At 45.1% G+C, this 20,484-nt stretch overlaps 1 protein-coding gene across 2 annotated transcripts in view; it reads right to left on the bottom strand.

Moving 5' to 3' along the window:
* Positions 1-4,461: 4,461 nt before the first annotated feature.
* SH3RF2 (SH3 domain containing ring finger 2) overlaps positions 4,462-20,484 on the bottom strand; it is an 81,227-nt gene continuing 65,204 nt past the window's right edge. The window contains exons 6-10 of one of the 2 annotated variants that reach the window (XM_054038300.1): positions 17,738-17,832; positions 15,174-15,344; positions 10,274-10,506; positions 6,889-7,247; positions 4,462-5,726 (exon numbers count right to left, since the gene is read on the bottom strand). In XM_054038300.1, coding sequence (XP_053894275.1) covers positions 5,424-5,726; positions 6,889-7,247; positions 10,274-10,506; positions 15,174-15,344; positions 17,738-17,832 — 1,161 coding nt within the window. In that variant the 3' untranslated portion in view covers positions 4,462-5,423. Of the gene's footprint in view, positions 5,754-6,888; positions 7,248-10,273; positions 10,507-15,173; positions 15,345-17,737; positions 17,833-20,484 lie in introns of both variants that reach the window. The other variant, XM_054038301.1, reaches the window with a different exon arrangement.

Here is a 20,484-nt window from a genome sequence, read left to right as displayed (position 1 = left end):
GTGCATGCCTTTGTTTTTGATGGGTCAGAGACTCCTTTTTTTCATTATTCTCCTCCTTGTGGTAACAGATGGAAAAGCAGATTTTGGGCCTGGACTGGTAAATTCTCCCATCAGTATTACAAGGCTATTTGGTTGCCTCTCTGGTGAGTCTGACTGCAGCCACTTCTGGCTGGTTGTATTCTTCAAGAGAAACTGGTGGAAACAATTGGTTAAAATGTTCTGGTTCTCGCCTTTGCTCTCTCTTCTCTTTTCTTTTCTTTTCTCATCAGGAAACATGACTGCAGTTCAAGCTCAAGGGGTTAGGTTACTTACTGAAGGACTTCCAGGTCCTTGAGCAGCTAGGCAGGCAATTAAAACAGGGCTGATGAATGATCTGATCCGAACTCCAATTCATTAACTAATCATACAAAATGAGCTGATACTGTGAGCTGAGGAGAAGCCCTGTTCACAAACTTGAGAGAGGTTCATTAACAGTCCCTCTGTCCCCAATGTACTACTTTATTCACTATCCCAGGGCTCCTTTCTATGCACTTCAGACAATCAAGGCACTCTATTGATGGTGGGAGGCTCTGTGTGTCCAGTCTGCTCTTTTACTTTCAGCTTGTTAGATAGAGAGCAATATATTTTCATTATCCAAACCCATTATGCTCCACTGCATCTGGAATGATATTCTGACGTTGCTAACTTTTTTTTTCTTTGTACCTTGTACTTTGTCTGATAATCTGTGACCAAAATGGAAGGCAACGGAATTATCAATATAGCAAGTTTTGGTCTTGCTATTTCAATTTGCAAGAACTGAGTGCTACAGAGACATCATGAGGGACTGCCAGCTGGGATCTGTTGTGGTGCACCTACATCCAGTATACTGCCTATGACCGCACCAGATGCTTCAGAAAATGGAGCAAGAAACCCCATGGCGAGATAATCTGCCTCCCCTACCCCACCCTCAGAAGCTCTCATCCTAAACCCTATTACTTGAGATGAGGCTAAGCACTGAAACTTGAGAGTTTCTCTCTTCCTATGCGCTTAAGCACTCATTATCATGTCTCCATCATTGTATATAGCAGGGCTACATGGGAATGTTGTGTATCTATTTGAACAAGCCAGGTTTAGTTATAGGTGCTGGAAGTAGGGGTGCTGGGGGTGCTGCCACACCTGCAGGTTTGAAGTGGTTTCTATTATTTACAGGGTTTATGGTTTGGTTCAATGGTTTTATAGCACCCCCACTATAAAAACTGTTCCAGCTCCCTGGGGTTTCGTAGCTCATCATCACGCTGCACAAGTGCTAGCAGCTGGCATCTGGGTTTAAAAAAACCCATTCAGTGGCCAGAGGCCACCAATGGCATAGACAAAAGGCCTGATTCTCCATTGCCTTGTACTGTGTGCTGTCATTTAGGGTATCTCTACTCTTGGAGCTGGGGGCGAGAGTCTCAGCTCGTGGAGACATACATGCGCTCTCTCTGATCAAGTTACCACACAAACAATAGAGTCTAGCCACATTGGCGACATGGGCTAGCCACCTGAAGTATGTACCCGTCTGAGACAGTAGGCACATACATGGCTCCAGTCACCCATGCTGTTGTGGCTACGCTCTGTTTTTAACATGCAATCTGCATCAGAGCTAGCGTGGGTAGGTTCCTCGGCTGGGAATTGCACTCCCCATACAAAGTGCCGACATAGCCTAAGACTTGTGCAAAGGGGAGGTACAACGCTACCAAATGAGAAGTAGCAATGTACTCTCAATTTGCACAGACAAAAATGACAACACAAGGTTCAAACGAGTGGAAAAATCAAGTTGTTTGGTTTTGCTAAAAACTGCCACTCCGATGACTAATGAACACTAGATTTCCTCAAATGCGCTCAAGGAGACAGAAAAGCCTAACAGACATGGCCTGGATCAGATCTTTTAGCAGTTTATACCTATAGATGGGCAGGTTTGCCTGCTCATGCCCTACCTCCGATTTACAGCATACTGATGAAAGGCTAGGTGGCTTTCTATGACCCACTCTGAAATCTGCTGATATACTAACCAACAGCTGGCTCATCTAAAGCAGCTATGTCAGAGCACTGGGGGGGGGGGGGGGAGCCACCCAGGAGAATTAATTATACAGATGGAGTCACTGGCAAATGCTGCAGGTGTGGAAAACAGTAGAAAGTGGAACCTTGGATTCAAAATAGAGAGGCTATGGGGGAAAAAGCCATTTTATCCATTCATATGAACACACTAGAACCAAGCCTAGTGTGATTGTCTTGATTAGGCCATTTGTAGAGTCAGAGGTGTAGTTGCTCTGAACTGTATGTGGCCCATGGGCCTGACATGCGTGAGCTAAAGCATTTACCTTAAAATCACACAGCCCTGTGACCGCTTGCTTGCCATTAAGAAGCAAAAGCTCAGAAGTTAAGCCTAAGAAGTTAAGATTTTCACTATATATATATATATATATATATATAAATATATATATGTATATCTTCCTACTGTATTTTCCACTCCATGCATCTGATGAAGTTGGTTCTAGCCCACGAAAGCTTCTGCCCAAATACATTTGTTAGTCTCTAAGGTGCCACGAGTACTCCTCGTTCTTTTTGCTGATACAGACTACCACGACTACCACTCTGAAACAATATTCAATGGCAGCTATTCTTTGTAAGGTGGGGAGTTAAACTTCCGCTTCCTTGCCAGTACGGCAGGACTTGGAGCAGGCATTTCAGTTCTCTTCCACTGCACGCATTTCACTCTACGCTTCCTCAAGTCCATAGGAGGAAGTTAAAGAGAGAGAGAGACAGCTATGTCCACTGAAGATGGAGAGATTAGGTTCCTAAGGTGCTGAATGTAAGTGCTGGAACAAAATGGAATATTGTAAAGGAGACTCTCTATTTAGACTTAAAAGCTTGTTGCATCATGAACTAGTGGGATCAAGGTGTTTTGCTCATACACACACATTATGTCTCTGCACTAGATGGACAGAATGATTCTATATAGAATGTTACTGATGGCTGATGCATTTCCCGGCATTTCAGCTAAAAAAACCCAGTCAGGTTTGAGGCTGTCAATTCCAATTTTGCCTGGAGCATGATTCATGACACCCCACATTCATCAACAGCCAAGCCTGATGTGATGGATTGGGAAGCCTCAGGCAGCTCCAAAAAAGATCCTCTCGGATTACTGGCAATTAACCCCTGGCTTAGAAGGCTATGGTGTTGTAACTTCAGAACCTCAAAAGAGCAGGGTGAAAGAGCAAAGGAGAGCCCATCAGTAGTTTTGTAAACTCAACAGGCACGTTAGAACTGTCTGCATGCAAAGAGAGATTTAAAGAAAGAGAACAGAAAGGAAGCAACACACTAATTCACCAGTGTCTTCAGATAGAAACATATGTTGAGGTAAAGTCACCTTGTAAGGTTAATCTGTAGCTGGGGCAGATTTTCCCACAAGAGACTCCATTCAGGCAGAAAGAGGTTATGGGAATGATTAATTATTAATAACAGAATGCCGTTCATTCTGGGGATACCAAGTTAGGTACCCAGCTAGAAATTTGTGCAATTGAGGTGAAGCTATATTCCCTTCTCCCTTTCCTGAGTCCTGCTATCCATGCAAAGGCATGAAAATTGGTAACATGAATTTTTTTGTGGCCTGTTTTTTCAGAGATGTGGAGCATCTGCAGCTCCCATGGATATATCAGTGAGAACTGCAGGTGCTTAGCATTTCTGAAAAACAAACCATTACAATTGAATAAACCACTAAAGTCCTTCCTCAAACCCATACCTACACTAGCCAGATCCAGCTTGTATTAGCATCAGTTCAGGAGCTTCCCTTTCATGAAAAAACCACCTCTCTCCATGTGGATGATAAGATACAGTGAGATGAGTGAGGTTTCATATCACCTGTGGACACACGAGTTTGCAAAGCCACACAACTGTCCATTATATGATACTGAATATGGAATGGTGCATACACCCAAACAAGTGCCACATATTCAACATGATCGAAACACTTGTGAACTTGGACCTTGTTCCCATTGCATCGTGACAGCACTAGCAGAATCAGGCTGATCAAAAAGGAGGGGGCTTTTTGCTTACATACACACACATGCTTTGAGCCCTGAGCAGTGACAGGGAAAGAAAATACTGACAGTGAAATTGGCACTTTGGTAAAATAGCATGTAGTTATTTTGGGCCAGGAGATATCTCAATCAGAGTTTTTGCGCACAGTGTTTCAGTGCTTTGATGCCATGGTGATAGGTATCCTAAATATACCCAAGATATAGAGAGAGAGACTGATGTGAGGAGATCAAAGTGGGGGTGGATGTACTTTAAAGTGACAGCTCTAAAGACTGGTTCTGTTGTCTTTGTCCAACCCCTTCCAGCTACAAAATACACCCACCTTCCTGTTTAATACCAAACCCTGTTATTGTGAAAGTATTGCAAAATATATTATATATATCCTTAGCCCCATAGTCCTTCACATTTGGGTCTTTGCTGCATACCTAGACATCATGAACCTCAACATAGACCCGGATTTTTAAAAATCCATTTAGGATTTAAATAGGGGGAAATAGCATTGCAGCTGCATCACAGGCATCTTTTTGGTGTTGCCTATACTGTGCACAAATCAGAAAAAAAAACAACCAATCAGCAGAAGCAAGATCCAAATCACATGACTGCAAGGACTCAATGACTGTCATAAACAGCTGCAGCTTAGTACTGATTGCAGGGCAGGGTTATCTCCCCAGAAAATTACCTCCACTCTCAGGCTCAAAAACTGAAGCAAAAACCCATCAAAGGGGAACTTGAAAATTCATCCAGGAACTGCCTGAATTTGATTTATGGTTTCTTTATCCTGTAGAGCTGAGAAAGGTAATGAACCAGAGTTTTGATCTCTATGGGTTTTCATAGCAGAGAGGAGACCAAAAAAGGTTTAACTATTTCTGATATATGCACACTTTTTCCCTCTTCCACTTTTCTATAAGGCTGGCTGCAAGATATTGGAGGATACCAGAGAACGCTGGTTTTGTGGGGACCACAAACCCATTCCATGTTGATCTGTGGTGCTTGCATCTACTCATTGGGGCAGTGTGGGCTGATGACTTTGGATGCATTGCCATGACATACAGATGTGGATTGCAGGATGTGGGTCATATGCATTTAAAATGAGACTCTACCATAAAATTAGAGAGGGGTGCTGACCCCATCCCAGTTCCACAGAGACCCCCAAGTTACTGGCTAGCCACCTGCAGATATCATGAGTGCCTGAAGGAGGCCTTGCTTCCTATGGAACTGAGGTCTGGTAAGTTCCTGACTGGATCTCTAGCTCTTGTAAGGAGAAGCGGGAGTGGTGGCAGGTTGGTGTGAGGTCTGTGGCGAGCTTGTTTTATCACAGAGGAGAAAACCCCATTTGAAAAGGAAAGCAATTAAATGGAAAAAACCTGTCAGTTCTCGGAAACGCTGCTGTAGTTCTTTTTGGTAGGGAAGGTCAGTTGCCCCGCCTGGGCAGAAAGATCCAGCGATGATGTCTTTGGGTGCAGTGTCCTCCTCGGATGCACTGGGCTGGAGCTGATTCGGTGTGAATAGAGAGCTGTCATGTCAGGGCCCAGGGTGTTTGCTTCTGGCTGGGCTGCCTCTGTGGCTGCTCCCTGCTCAGTTTTGCCACCTGGATGGTTTGGTGATGGCTGTGAGCTGTGTCGCTTGGACGGAGGCGGGCTGTAGTTCTGAAATCTCACCGTTTTCACTTGCTGAAATGTAAACAGAACCAAGAGTTACTACGGCAGAAACACAATGAGTCTCTGCCTTTTGCTTTGATCTGCTGTGGCATTGTGCTGCTAGGATGGAGCACAGATACTTTCGCAGCCGGGGACTAGGTACACAACAGAGGGTGTGCTGGAGTGCCCCACGCCTGGGATGGTGTGCAGCAATGGAGTGGTTAGAGGCTTTACAATGTGTACCAGGCGGGAAACATCAGAAGAGCATAGCGGGTACCAGAATAACTGGATACTACACAATGGGGGTGATATGAGAACCTAGAGAGGCAGGATTGGATACAGCATGAGTTAAAATGGAGGAGACCATAGACTATGGAATGGTGGGGAGACCTCTGAGAGATGCTGACTTCTATCCCGCTGTGCCATGCACCCAGATACATGGGTGTGTTCAGAACCTGATTTCCATCCTCTGGCTCTCTTTTACCTCAGACTCTGGAAAGATGAAGCTCTAGCTAATATGCTAATCAGAAACCTCTGGGCTGGCCTCATTTTGTGGGACTTGTGTGGTTTTTACAAAGTTATTCTGCAGGTGCCACCTGTGGGGAAAGTTGTCACCAGGGTAGTTTCACTCCTCGAATGGAACCATTTGTGGTTTTTTACTACAGATGTCCACCAGAAAACACCCAACCTATTCCGCAGAGAAGCAATTAACATGCAAGCAAAAGAAGCCAGTCAGGAGTCTCAGAAGCCCTGGTGGGACAATCCTGAGTTATAATAGCCAGATTCGGAGCTCCTTACTCGTTTCTCACTCAAACCCTCATGGACTCTTGCCTGGGTTAAGGTCTGGGTAAATATGTGAGGATTTGGCCATAAGTGAGCAGGGGCTTTTGCAGACAAAGGAGTCCACAATATCTGCGTCCTGTGAATGGTTTCATTCCAACAACAATAAACTTGGGGTGGGGTTGGGTGTGGGAGAGAGGGCAAAATCCTGAGAACTTTACTCGGGCACAAATCCCAATGAATCGCATTAGGAGTCTTGCCTGAGTATGGACTCACTGAAGTAAGGACCTCCTGGGATCTGAACCATGGTTAATAGTCAGCTGAAACTTAAGGTCAGTTCCAGCAGGATTTTCTGGTCTTTCCAGAGGTGGAGGGTCAGTGTACCACTCCTTGCAATGACTCTGCCTTACTCTACCTTTTCGGTGCTGTTCCGGGAGGTATCTGGTTTCACCAGGATGGAGGGCGGAGCTGATGGAGGTGGCTTTGGAGCAGGTTCGCTTTTTGCTGGGGATTCTTTGGCATCCAGGATCATTGAGCTACATACAGAAGGAGATCTGCTTTCACCCGCCCTGGGCACAAGCAGCAATGAAGCATCGTGGGAGGCACTTGGCCTGGCTCCTGGGTCCACCATGCCAGCAGTGCCATGGGGCTGAGAGGAGACATGCTGGTAAAGCTGAAGTTGCTGGGGCCGCACCGTGGCAGCTGGGGTGCGACTGAGGGAGCCGACAACCTGAGAGAGAGCTCCGGGCTGCACAGGTCTCTGCAGTGATCCATCTGGGAAGAAAGATCATTTTGAAGTCAATAGGCGATGAAGGTTAAAATAAATAGGCACCAATGGGCAAATATGAAAATTTAAAAGGAATCAGAAAAGAGGAAAAACTCTCATGTTTCATCCCCTTCCACCAGCTCTTGTTGGATGCTGAGTCTGTCTGCTGTCTGAGGAAAGGTCTAACTGAATTCCTACAAGTCTGTAGGGGCCTTTGCATGGTTGGGGGCCAAATATAAATGACAGATGAGCAAAAATGACTTCTTCCACTCCCTGCAATTCCACAGGGGTTCCCTAAGCAATCTTTGCAGGTAACAAATTGTGCCTTTTATCTGAGAATCTCAAAGCTTAATGAATTCATTTTCCCAGCACTTCTGTGTATTTGTACAGCACCTAGCACAATGGGGCCTCAGTCTGACTGGGGCCTCAGTATGCTGGGGCAATACAAACAATAAGTTGTGGTACTAGATAAATACTGTTGTCGTCATTTTCCAAATGTAAGGAAATGAGGCGCAGAGACAATGTGATTTGCACTGGCAATGCAATGACTCTGTGATGGAGTCAGGAATAGAACTGAGGAGCCCGAGTCTGGAGTCCCCTGCTCTAACCACTGGGCTTTACTCCCCTCCTTTGTCAGTTAATGTAGGCTGAACTCAATCCATGGAATGTATATGGCAGTGGGCAGGACAAGCTTGACGTTCCTCAATCCGCCTGTATGCTACAGGACCATTAAAGACTCTTAGAGTGACCAGACAGCAAATGTGAAAAATCGGGATGGAGGTGGAGGTTAATAAGAGCCTATATAAGAAAAAGACCCAAAAATCGGGACTATCCTTATAAAAATCAGGACATCTGGTCACCTTAAAGACTACAGCTATCTCAGGCTTTGAACCATGTTAACACAGCATAACAATATTGAATTTCCATGTTGGACTCTTGCATCAACAGGTGAGGCAATGATACGTCGCACACTGATTCGCCACAAAATTCTTCTACTCCCACCCCACCCCGGACAAATTGAAGTAGGTGGGTAGAACCCTAACCTAGAAGGATCTGATCGTGCTAGATACTAAGGTCCTTGCTTGCTGTGTGCCCTCAACTACCACTGACTTCACAGAGGTGGGCTGTTTTTTGCCAGTCAGCTACTAATCCCAAGCATGAGCCCTATACTTATGGTGACCAGATGTCCCGATTTTATAGGAACAGTCCTGATTTTTGGGTCTTTTTCTCACATAGGCACCTATTACCCACCACCTCCTGTCCCAATTTTTTTTTTTTTGACACTTGCTATGAGCCCTCACTAGCAGGTCTCTCAGCTGTGTGACATTTGTTGTTTGCACATCACAGCCTATTCCATTTGAATGTTTACTTTACAGGTGATGCATGCTTTATTCCTTTTGCAATTTCCCGTTGCTTGAAAGATTGATTTTAAACAGAACCGCAGTGGGGGAACGAGTCCTTTAAGGTAAAACAACGTTTAAGATTAAATCCAATTTTGAGCCTAAAAACATTGACCGTGTCCTTTGCAAATGAACCTCACCCCCTGCCAGTGACTCTGCCCAACTCAAGTAGCAGTTCAGGCTGAAACAATTGAAAAATGCATTGCTTAGTTGCTTAAATATAGCTGGAGATTTATTCCATGGCAGTCTGTGCTGTCTGAAATAATCCTTGCCAACCTCATGGAAAGAATGCAGCACGCTGAGCTCTGCATAAGCCCCTGGAAAGGATCCTTTTGTGTGTTGCGTCAGGAATTTGGAATAGCAGGAGCAGGGAGAAAGGATGGTCTTGTGGTTAAGGCAGGACTAAGAACAGGAGCCTTGGGTTTGATTGCCAGCTCTGCTATAGACTTCCACGATGACCTTATTCATTCTGTGCTTGTTTCCCCATCTTTAAAATGGCTGCAATAATACTTTCCTATCTCGTGCAGGCTTCTCTGAGGCTTGATTTGGTGATATTTGAGGTTCTCAGCTATTACAGTTATGCCAATAAATAGATCTTACACTTCATCCTGATGAAGTGTGAGTATGCCCTCTGGACTGAAATGCAGCCACTTCTGGAGTAGAAGGCAGCAATCAACCAACATATAGAGCCGTAAGGGAAGATTAGGGTCAAGGACATGGGACAGGCACATACTCGGACTCTGAAAGTGACATCTAACCCCTTGTTTGCACCCAAAAATCCAGTAGTGAGATGTCTAAGTGCTGTCAAATGCACCTACAATTATGTCTGTTCACAAAATTTCACCTGCAGTTCTTTGCAGGTACAAAATCAGAGGCCATGTTGAAGCTCTTTGAAAGATCAAAGCTTTACATTCTGGAGGAGCCAAATTGATCCCTCTGTAACTCCCAGGACTCCAGCCTTACAATCTCAGTATTTAAGGACTCCTGAAACCTCCACCTCCTCTTACTTTAAACAGCCTGGAGATCACTTAATTTAACAAGGAAGAAGAAGAGTGGGAAATGACAGTGCAGATCTAGTCAGTCTATATGTTTTAACCAGGATGTATTTGACTGTTAAACAATCTCTCCTGACAGACCCCCCAGTCCATCCACCTGCAGGTTTTACACAAGACTAAGGCCTGGCCTACACGTAAAGGTTAAGCTGACAGAGCTTGCACTCAGGCATGTGAAATATCCACCTACCAGACCATCGGAGCTCTGCTGATCCAACCCCTGGGGGAGGTGCAGCTGGTCACCAGACGAATGCTTCTGTTGACTTAGCTACGGTCACTTGGGAAGGTGGAGTTCCTACAGCAATGGGAAAAACTACTTCCATTGCTGTAGGTTGTGTCTATACTACGGGATTACAGCAGCATAGCTATAGCACTGTGGCTATATGTAGACATTGCCCCCATTGGCTTCCATCCTAGCTGGATGCGTTCTGTAAAGCGGCCAGCTCTAGGAGCTGTAGCATGTTATTTCTTACCAGTATTACCTCATTCCTGAGTGTGTGTGTTAATTAAAGGCTCCCAGTACCACTTGTCCACCTGGGAACACACTCACAGGCCTGTTTTCACCCTCCCACCAGAACTTACTTTTCCTGGTACTGCCGCGTCCTCGCCTCAGTGATGTTTGTCCTGAGGTGGCTGGCACAGCTACGTTTCTCAGTGGCGAGGACAGCACCGTGGGCATGAAGGCCGATTTCAAAGGCTTGCTCTGCCTTGGGCCATTCTCTGAGATGCTCCCCTGGGAGGAGAGTGATGCAGTGGATAATGTCCAAGTGGCATACAGGGAAGGCATCCTGGATTCAGAGAAATTGGGTGACTTCCTGCTTGTATAGATTGAAAAAGGAGGGGTGGGGGGAAGGAGGAGAAAGAGAGAGAGTTAATTAAATCGAGCTACAGAGAGGCACACTTCAAATCCAAATCTACACACACACACACACACACACACACACAGGTTTTGTTTGTTTTTGGTTCAGCCCATTATAAAGAAAAGGACTGTTTGCAAAACTGTGGAGCCAGATCAGAATTTTTAACAGCCCCTCCCTAGAGTTCATCAGGTTTTCAAACAAACAAACCCTTCTGGGATCCCTGCAGTTCACTTTCTGGTTCCATTAGAGCAAGCGTTCTCAGCCCTATTGCTCTTGCCACTCATACATGCCCACTTTATACCTGGGCCTTCTCAGACACGACCTAGATTTCTTTGCAACAGTTCCCAAGGGGGACCAAAAGGAAGGGGGGCTTTTAGGTGCCAGTGTTCTACCATAATGCCAGCAGGGGACATGCCAGGTAATTACTGTGTGGAGCTGCAGCATTTGTCCCACTTACTAATGTGTTAGGCAGCACAGAAGCCATCAAAATCTCGCAAAAAGCAACAAAGAGGCCTGAGGCCCCTTAAAGACTAACAGGTGTATTGGCGCATAAGCTTTCGTGGGTGAATGCCCACTAAATCTCACAGACGCGGTCAGGAGTCATATGTAAATACTCATAATTAGGTTTGCACTCCGCCCATGGAGTTAGGGAAGGAAAGCTATTGTGCTGTATTTAGCTTAAGATGCTCTGAAGCCAGCTTGGTGAATTAACCTCACCCGGTGGTCTGGTCTGATCTGTGCCTCTCCAAAGGGAAATGGAATCATTTTCATTTCAGTGTTACTGTAAAAATTCCATGCCACTAAAAGATGCTGGTTTTGCTCATTCGGCCTGTGTCCGACGCATTGTCCTGCACTGAATGAGCTGGGCAAGTGAGCCTGTTGGCTCGCTGACATCACACCTTGGCTCTCAGTACAGCTCTCACCAGAAAGAACTAAGGGAGCGCAATGATCCTTAAGGAAAAGGCTGTGGCGGCTTTCACACTCCTTGCCCTTCTGACTCCAGTTGCCCAGTTGCTGTTCGGGCCCCATTGCGAGCAGCTGTCACTTCCCATTATTCCTCTCCTCATCTGCTTTCCTTGGAGAGGGCATGTTGGCTTTTTCACCTAAATCCGTTACATTGCCATAAAGGCCTTCGATCTCCCACATCAGTGTGATGCTTAAATAACCCTCCCAAATGCTCCAATACAATGGGAAAGTCAGCCAGGGTAAAGGCTGTCTAACTCCTCTGAAAGGGGAAAGACGGCTCCTTCTGACTCTTCTCTTTCCCTTCCCGCGGCTTTCTCGGACAGTAGAAGAATGATTTATGGTTTAATAACGGGCGATTCATCAAAATAACTGGCATGTCAATTTAGTATGATGAACTGTCCAAAGGAGGATACAGAAGAGTAGCTCCAAAATTGGAGCTTATGGCTGAGGCAACTTTAGGGTAGCTGGGGTTTGCGTTGGATTGTTTGTTCTGTTTAGCGGGAAGGTGGGGCCATTATCAGAGGCTGTATCGCAGAGAAATGAGCCAGAGAGACAAAGAATAATCACTGGCTCCCTTTAAATCAGGGAGGATGTTTGGAGGGCTAATGCTGGGATCAAAGCGGCAGCATCGCCTTCAGTCTGAAGTAAGAATTTAACACAGTGAAATATAAGCAGGAAAAGAAACAGGAACTAGAGTCTATCTGTCAATGTCAGAGAGAGTGGGGTGGGGAAGGGAGGGTTGGGTTAGGCCACCATTAGGCTATTTCAGTGGGTCAAAGCCTGAGTTCCTTGATAAGTTTTCACACAGGCCAAACTGAGGCACACTTCCATAGCTGAGTGGCTGCTCGCTCCTTCGTCCAAAAGGCAGCACCCTTTGCCCCATCCTGGGGCACTGGCTCAGGAGTGACTCACCGGGTAGGGAGCCACCTGCAAACCCCCAGTACCCGCTTCTGACACCACCCTAGAGGTTGTAATGTGTCTGTGGCTTTCCGGACTTCGCAGTCTCTGGGGCATGCTAGCTGCACAGGACTTCATGGCCACAGATTAGCATAGACCTAAGCTTCTGCTGTTGTTAAAGCACAGGCATCTTGGGCAGGAGCCAGAGGAGAAGCTCAGGTTATCAGTGTATCAGAATTCTGGCTTATCTCTGCTCTGCCACTAGAGGGCAACACACACCTTGAGCTGGTCTGACCTTCCCTCAGTGGTGAGGTACTCTATTCCTGGCAAGGTTTCTGAGATAGGGCATGCTATCTTTTTGGAACTGGGAAGACCCGGGCAGTTGGGTGGGTGGCTGCCTAGCTAGGATTAAGTCCTCAGACCTCATTTTCCCTGTCATGTGTGCAGAGTTTTTGAATGAGGCATGAAGGGTTTAAGCAGTTGGGAAGCAGATGCAGATAGGGCTTGTGAACCTTCCAGGCCTGGCTGCTGAAAAGTGGGGGCAACAGTGGGGGAAAGTCTAGAGGACAGAGGGTCATTCCCCATTGCTCTGCACTAGACAGGGCTGTTTACACCAATGTAAAATGCTCCTAGATCAGGATGGGAGTGTTTTACTTCACTTTGCAGTTTGTAAGTGACTGTGCACAGTGCAGGGCAATGGAGAATCAGGCCCTGTGTTACACTGCTCATGCTCCAGAAAGGATGAGATTTCTCGTTGGACCCATTTATAGAAAATCAAAATGGGGAGAACTTTTGTTTGGCGAGCTATTCCTAGCACTGGTATGGGGCACCCCCTCCTCTGACAGTCTCCTTTCTAAGTGCTGGCCAACCTCATCTCGAGGTGCTATCTATTGAGATCTATAAATCAGTCAATCGGATTTGTATGGCACCTATCACAGTAGTACCAAACACCTTGCAATCTTTCATGCATTTATCCTCACACCACCTCCCTGGAGTAGGGAAGCAGTATTTATCTGCGTTTTTATGGCTGCAGGTACATGCTACAGTGCTTTCTCCAGTCCAGTTTTGAATAACCAAATGGAGGCACTAGTCTCTTTAGCAGACTGTTCTGCAAACTAATAGACTCCCTTCTAGCAATCCCTCCCTTCTCTGACACTCAAACTTCATTTTCACATGCATTACTTCATCTCCCTATTCCTTGGATCAGCCCAAACAATTCCGCTCCCACCTTGGCATTCACACCCTTGAGTGACAGGCTGTTGCATCTGCAAAAAGGGCTGTGATGCTTTGATGTGATCACATATGAAAGGAAAGTGGGTAGGTTTGGAAATTATCCCCACAAGTCCTTTGCTGTTCATCTCTGCTTATCGCTCTCCCACTTTTCTCTGATGTCCATCCCTGCCTTGTTGTACGAGAGAAAAGAAGCTGTAGCAATCCACAATGAATTTTTCAGCAGTGGAATCTCTGCTTTAAAAAATAAAAAAGCCTTGATGTTCCTATAAGATGTTGCCTAGGTACTGACTTGTCCCTGTTCAGGGAGTAAGCTATTGATTTGTGGAAACAATTTAATCATCTTTCTACTTTGTCCCTTTTGATTGTCTACTTAACCTGAAGCACCTCAGAGGGGACTAAGTGTGCATCCATGCTGCCTCCCCCAGATTATAAGCTTCCAATTATTACTTTACGGGGTTGCTAATGCACATTTATATAGCTAGGTCAACACTTTCCAACGTTTGGAGCAAACAGCTGCTCTGAAGACAGTGCTTGGATTACAGTAGGGTCTTGAAACAAATATAAAGGGGATTCTTTATTGAGGCCACTGGGCATGGAGAGACCCTCTGGCTCCTGATGGCTCTTTAGCTCCCAAAATAACTAAGGATGTTGCCTCATGTTATTAAACAGGGTTTCCTTAAATCCTGGAGTGGACTAAGCAGTATTGAAAAGGGCTTCTAACTGCATTACACTGTTGAAATTTCAGATTCAAAAGAGATGAATAAAGGATGTCGCCATACTGCTCATCTGTCCATCTTATCTGGACCCTATGGCAATTCCTACGAGAACACTGATCCATCCAATTGGGTATCTTACAGCTAGTGGTGGCCAGTGCCTGATCTTCAGAGGGAGGTAAAAGCACATATAGCGCATGTGACCAATGGCATAGTGTGAAATGAGATCTGGTTATTCCGGAGGGGTGGCAGCAGGACAGCATTCCATATACTCAGGGTGTTGACAGCCATGATCAATATTCTGGGAACATTTCACTGCCCTGGAGCCAGGCAGTGGGCTTCTTGCATTATGTGGAGGAAAAATAGTCTAAGGCCTAAACTTTGGTCAAGTGAACTGTATTTAGGGTCAGGTGAACTGTATGTGTGGCCTGGAGGAAGGAGAAAGGGGGGGTGGGGAGAGTAAAGGAGAAGGGTAGACAGAAATCATAAAAGCAGAACTAACAATTTGGGGGCTTGTCCGGGATCCACAGAAGACTTCCCCAGACTGGAGGACCATGGGCAATCTCCCACCAAACCCAGGGCCCATCTGAAAGGTAAGAGACCTTTTGAAATCTCTGGAGTGGGTTTTGGTGGAGGATCTGCCCGTAGGCTCAGGGTTGGGTGAGTTGCACGCTGGATCTGAACCTTTTGCTGACAGACACACATAATTTTCCACAACAATTATATTCCCCCCCCCCCATGATGAGCAGATATCAGATTACCCACTAGACCACTCCCTCTACAAATATGTTATTTCACATAAGGAAATCAGACCTGAAAAGGGGTACGACATAGTTACTGGGGAAGATCCCAACTCTTCCAGTGACCAATGACATCCCCCTGAGCCAGCCTTCGTGGTACTTCCCAAAAACACGAACACCTTCTCCCTTCTGCAAATCCAGCTCCTCCGGACCATGAGCAGTGTAGGAGTGTAGAGCGACGCACCTGGTGATACACAGGAAATTAGAGAAGCGCAGACACGCACTATGGAAAAGTAGCCTCCCCCGCATGCCGTAAGGATAGGAGATGACACAACAATCCTGTTTCTAATCATTCTGGGAGCTGATGCTGTTGGTTCTATGTGAGCAGAGCCTATTGCCTGAAGCATCTTCATATGGCACTCGCATCATATAGCTGGGTGCTGTCATGAATGTGGAAAGGCTTTGTAGGAAGGAAACTGCTTACATCTTAAGGCCAGGGGGGATCTGAATAAAAGAAAAGCTGCCAGGAATGAAGAATGAAGCAGTCTTTATCAACTTTTTTTGACCTAGTCCTGTCAGTCTAAGCCAAAGGGGCCCAGCAAGTATTGGGGAGGGAGGGGGCTGTTTTTGTTCTCAAACCGTGAATACTCCACTGAAATAACCAATTAGGGACTAAGTTATGCCTCTTCCAAAGCAGAGCAGCACTAGAGCGCAGGTGAGGTGCACCACCCAAAAGACTGTGTCAAAGAGGCATTATATCTTTGAAAGGTACAATGGGATCAGTATGTGGTCAGCAGCAGGACTTGCTAACCTGGGTCATCCTGCCAGCATTTGTTGGTTATAATCTCACCCAGACACATCCAAAGGGACTGTGAGCTCAATAGAAAGCATTAGCCAGATACCCCCCCCCATCTACTTTGCTTTCTTCAGCATGTACTGCTGAGTTATCGCTGTCTCCTGTACAAGTGTTTGGGGGCTCCCTGCACCCTGTCTCTCCTGCTTAGCAAACCTGGTCAGAGAGCTGTGTTTAAAAAACAAAACAACCCCCCCTCAACCCCCCCCCCCGATTCCAGTTGTGTAATGAGATTGCTTGTTCTCAGCAGGGGGCCTCATGAGACAGAATGGCAAAAAATAACGAAAACAAAACATCAAAAATCTCATCCACCTGTTTTTCAATTTTACCCCTTTCCCAGGGCCCTATGGCTTTTATTTATTTATTTATTTATTTTAAAGAACTTTTGTCTGTCTCCAAGGAGACACATTTTATCTAATTGCATTGGTTTTTTTTCTCCCAGGTGGGATGTCTGTTCTCAAATATTAATCTGAGTAGCAGATGCTACAGCAACTATCATCCCCTCAAAACCAAGTGTTATTGAAAAAAGGAGACTGTCAAGGACGTTTTGCTAGTTCTTAAAAGCAATTGTTCTCTCTGTGTTGGTCATAACAACCATTTGGAAGTTTGAAATTGAAATGTCTTTCCTTATAAGAGGATTTCTCCTTCTATTATTTGTGCAGACCTGCTCTAACTCCCCAGTGGTTTATTTTTTTTAATTGACATACCGCTCTTAGGTGGTAGCTTGCACTCATGATAGTTTGTTACTGTAGGTTCTGAGCAACGAACTGTCCAAATTAGGGACCCAATCCTACTAACACTTCAAAATGGCCCTAATTCTGCAAATTCTTCCACATGTGCTTAATTGCAACCCCTTGTATACTCCCATTTCAGGTCATTAGGATTACTCATGGATCTAAAGTAAGCCAGGTGTGTAAATCTCTGAAGGATCAGGGCCTGTGTATGTAAGTTTATGCATGAGAATAACTGAAGTTATACACCTTACTAATATGTATTTATCTTTGCAGGATCAGGATCTAGATTTTTTCATTATAGAAGTGCTTATGAGAAGTAGACTGCATTCATGCTCGTTTGTTCTTGTAGGGTTGCTTATCATGAGAGCTAGGCTGCTGATTCTTGTCCAGGAGACAGACAAACAAAACACTGCAATATATTTATTTGCAAATTTTAACTCTACATGTATTTTTCTTTGAATTATTTGTTTTAAAAATCAATTAACTTTTAAATAGTTTCTTAGTTAAATTTAAAGAGCATTTCAGTTCACTTTTAAAGAATTTGGTTTGAAAATGTAGAAACACATCAGTAATTCAATGGGCATCGGAAAGAGATAAACAATCAGAAAGGTAGAAAAAAACAGTGTTAGGATTGTAGTAACTGAAATCTGAAGATCATACTAATTTAAATTGAGCAAAAGCACTCAGAATCTATGAAAAGCCCTTGTGTGCTGCCAATATTCTATCTATATTTTTCTACTGCTCTATGTCCTTTCACTTCCCTAAGAGTCAGGCTGTGAGTTCAAGAGTTTTACGAGGGCTCAGTGATCTGATGGCTAGAATGCATAAGAAAGAACTATGATTCCAAAGAATCGCAGCTTCTAATCGGGTTTTAGCTCCTCATCGGTATGTGACTTCAGGAAATCACTTAGTGTCCATTCTGCCTTGGCTGGGTAACCCCCAGAAGCCCCACTGAAAATGAGGTGCCATATATCAAGATGGGATTTCACAGATTAAGCTCCACGCCACCCTCTGAACCAAAAGCAACAAAGTTTCAATATTCATACGTACATATTAGCTGATATGTGTTGCTGAAGATGGGGAAGGGTGACGATGGCAGTTGAGTGCCCCAGGGATCCTGGTGCAGTATAATAAGAAGCGCTGACCTACAATGAAAAATGGAACCAAAGTAAGTAGAATAAAATGACCTTGAGTTTAGGCTCCTTCAGCCATTGGAACCCCACTGTGAAGAGTGTGAAATGACCCCACAATCATTTGCCACCAAAGCAAGGAAACATGCCATGTTCCACAAAAGTGTTCTGTTGCTTTATTATCCCGATGGCCTTGAATATCACAGAACGGTTTGTGTAGGGGCGGAGACAGATTGAATTCCAGCCCAGTTCAGTAGTGATTGCTATCATCTTTTCAGTGGACTGTTGTCTCAATTCATTTCCCAGTGGACAGGTTATCTACATTCCAAACCTCTTGTCTACACCACAGTAGATGCCCATGGGCAACCTTGCTGCCAGTCACAGAAGAGAGTCCAGAGGCTGCGTGGGTCATGGAAACTTAAGCTACTACCCCTTCATCTCTCAAGGTGGCCTTTCTACATCAACGCTGATGCACACAGGTGGATCAGTGAGGAGGAAGTTGCACTGTCACTGCCCATGCTATACCATTCTGTGAGTAAAGAATGGTGTCTAATTTCAAGGGTTGTCAGCCCAGCACCTTTCACTAGTGCCTATTGGACTTGCACGCACACACAGGGCCTGATTTTCCCCTGATTTACACTGGTTTTACAGCTGTTACTCCACTGACTTCAGGGGAGCTATTCCCCCTTATTTACCCTGGTGTAAGTAAGAGGATAATCAGCACCACATACTTTAAAATGGAGGCATAGTAGGGTTTTGCCTAGTTTCGGAATTCAATACATCATCATTTTTGATTCAGTTCTCCAGCTTATGGGTGGCGCTAGTTCTGCCCTTAGTGCTACTGCTGCATGGCACAGAAAAATGGCCAGGTAGATACTTTCCCATTGCTGGCAAGGTGCCAAGCTACAGGCTTATAAAGAGGGTTAATCTTGTGTTTGTGGAGATTTTCAGCACACTGATTAAACAGGATAAACGTCATCTAACAGCCATGACTTTCAAATGTTATGTCTGAGCCCTAAATCTGTAAGCAGGGCTGATCATATAAATATGAGATCCGCTCAAGGGCGGTGGAGTTCATTCCTCTTTTTGGGTTTTTTTCCCCCCTCTTTCCTTTTGGATTAGTCCTACAACAGGGGGAGTCCTTGCTTCATTTATTGGGACTGATATGCACTCCAGGCATGAAACCTAGAAGGGAAGAGGAGCTGGCAGGGGTTGACAAAATGTTATTTAAAATCACAAGTGTGATAATCAGGGGGAAGAATGTCACCTCAGTCAGGGGAGTGGGACTGTATAATTATAATTTCATTTACTAAACTCCAACCAAGTGTTTGGCTCTGTATGATACATAAATGAGACAGTCCTTGTGTCAGGGAGCTTGCAGCAATAACAACAGTATTTATTAAATTATTATTATTATCTGGTATTTATAGGTTGCATATCATCCTAAGGGATCAAAAAGCATTTCATGCATCTACAAAGCTCCACTGACATGCAGCCACTTCTGGGGTGGCAGGTGATAACTATGTGGCACACAGCAAGCTGCAGTATAGTTTGGGAAGTGGGGTCTTTCAGAGGTCGTAATTCCACAAATGATGTGACTATTGTTGAGGGAACACTTCCTTCCTGCCACGTTCCCACTGTACCAATCAACCTAACACCCAGTTTGCACTTTTCTCGTGTGATTCTCATGTTGGGGCGAGGGGCCTGAATCTGTGACTGTTGTCAAAGCAATTATTGGTGGTCATGTTTAATACAAGTCCCTGCCAGAGCTGGGGCAAAAGTTCCTGCCTAGAGATTTCTAAACACTGCTGCTGCTTTCACCACTGATGTCAGGCTGCCTGTTTCATCTCCCACGAGACTAGCATTCCTGGAGGCTGTGCTGCCACAGAGTGACTGCTAGGAGATGGGCCGCTATTCACAGTGTAAGTGAAAAGCAAGTCCAGGAGAAGGGAAAGAAGAAACCTTTATAAATCCCAACTTTCACCAGTCATCTATCAATCATACTGATCTAGCCCCATTACCAGAGGATCTGAGTGCCTCTCAATCTTTAATGTATTTATCCTTACAACTTCCCAGTGATATTAGGGCTATGCCGTTATCCTCTCCTGGGGAACTGAAGCCCAGAGAAACGAACAGTACGTCTGCACTGCAGTCAGAGGTGTGATTGCAGTATGTATAGACATAACCAAGCTAGCTTTAATTTAACTAGCTCATATAGCAATAGCAGTAAACCCATAGCAGCACAGCCTAGCTGCCTGAGTACATACCCAGGTGGGCTTGTATAGCCCATGCTGCTGCCTCTTCACTGCTATTGGTACCTGACCTAGCTACATTAAAACTAGCACAGGTATGTCTACAGGGGCTGCAATTACATCCCCCAATTGCAGGGCTGACATACTCTTAGTGACTTGCCTGTGGACATTCAGGAAGCTTTTATCAATAAATGGGTCACTGTCTCTTCCCCGCAATGCCCCTTGAAGAAAAAAGTCATGGGTTAAAGGGATACAAGCCCGTTAGCCAGAAAGATTATTTTATAAAGTAACTTATGATCTGTTTTCCTCTTTTCTCAGCTTCGCCGCTTTGGTGAGTAGAGCTGTATCTTTCTTAGCACCAGTCCTGAACAGTGTTAGGCTCACTCCTAATATTTATGGCATTGAAAAGTATTTC

Source organism: Malaclemys terrapin, chromosome 8 (assembly GCF_027887155.1).
Source record: "Malaclemys terrapin pileata isolate rMalTer1 chromosome 8, rMalTer1.hap1, whole genome shotgun sequence".
NCBI lineage: Eukaryota > Metazoa > Chordata > Testudines > Emydidae > Malaclemys > Malaclemys terrapin.
Note: the sequence above shows the minus strand (reverse complement) of the source record. Positions and strands in the feature narration are given on the sequence as shown.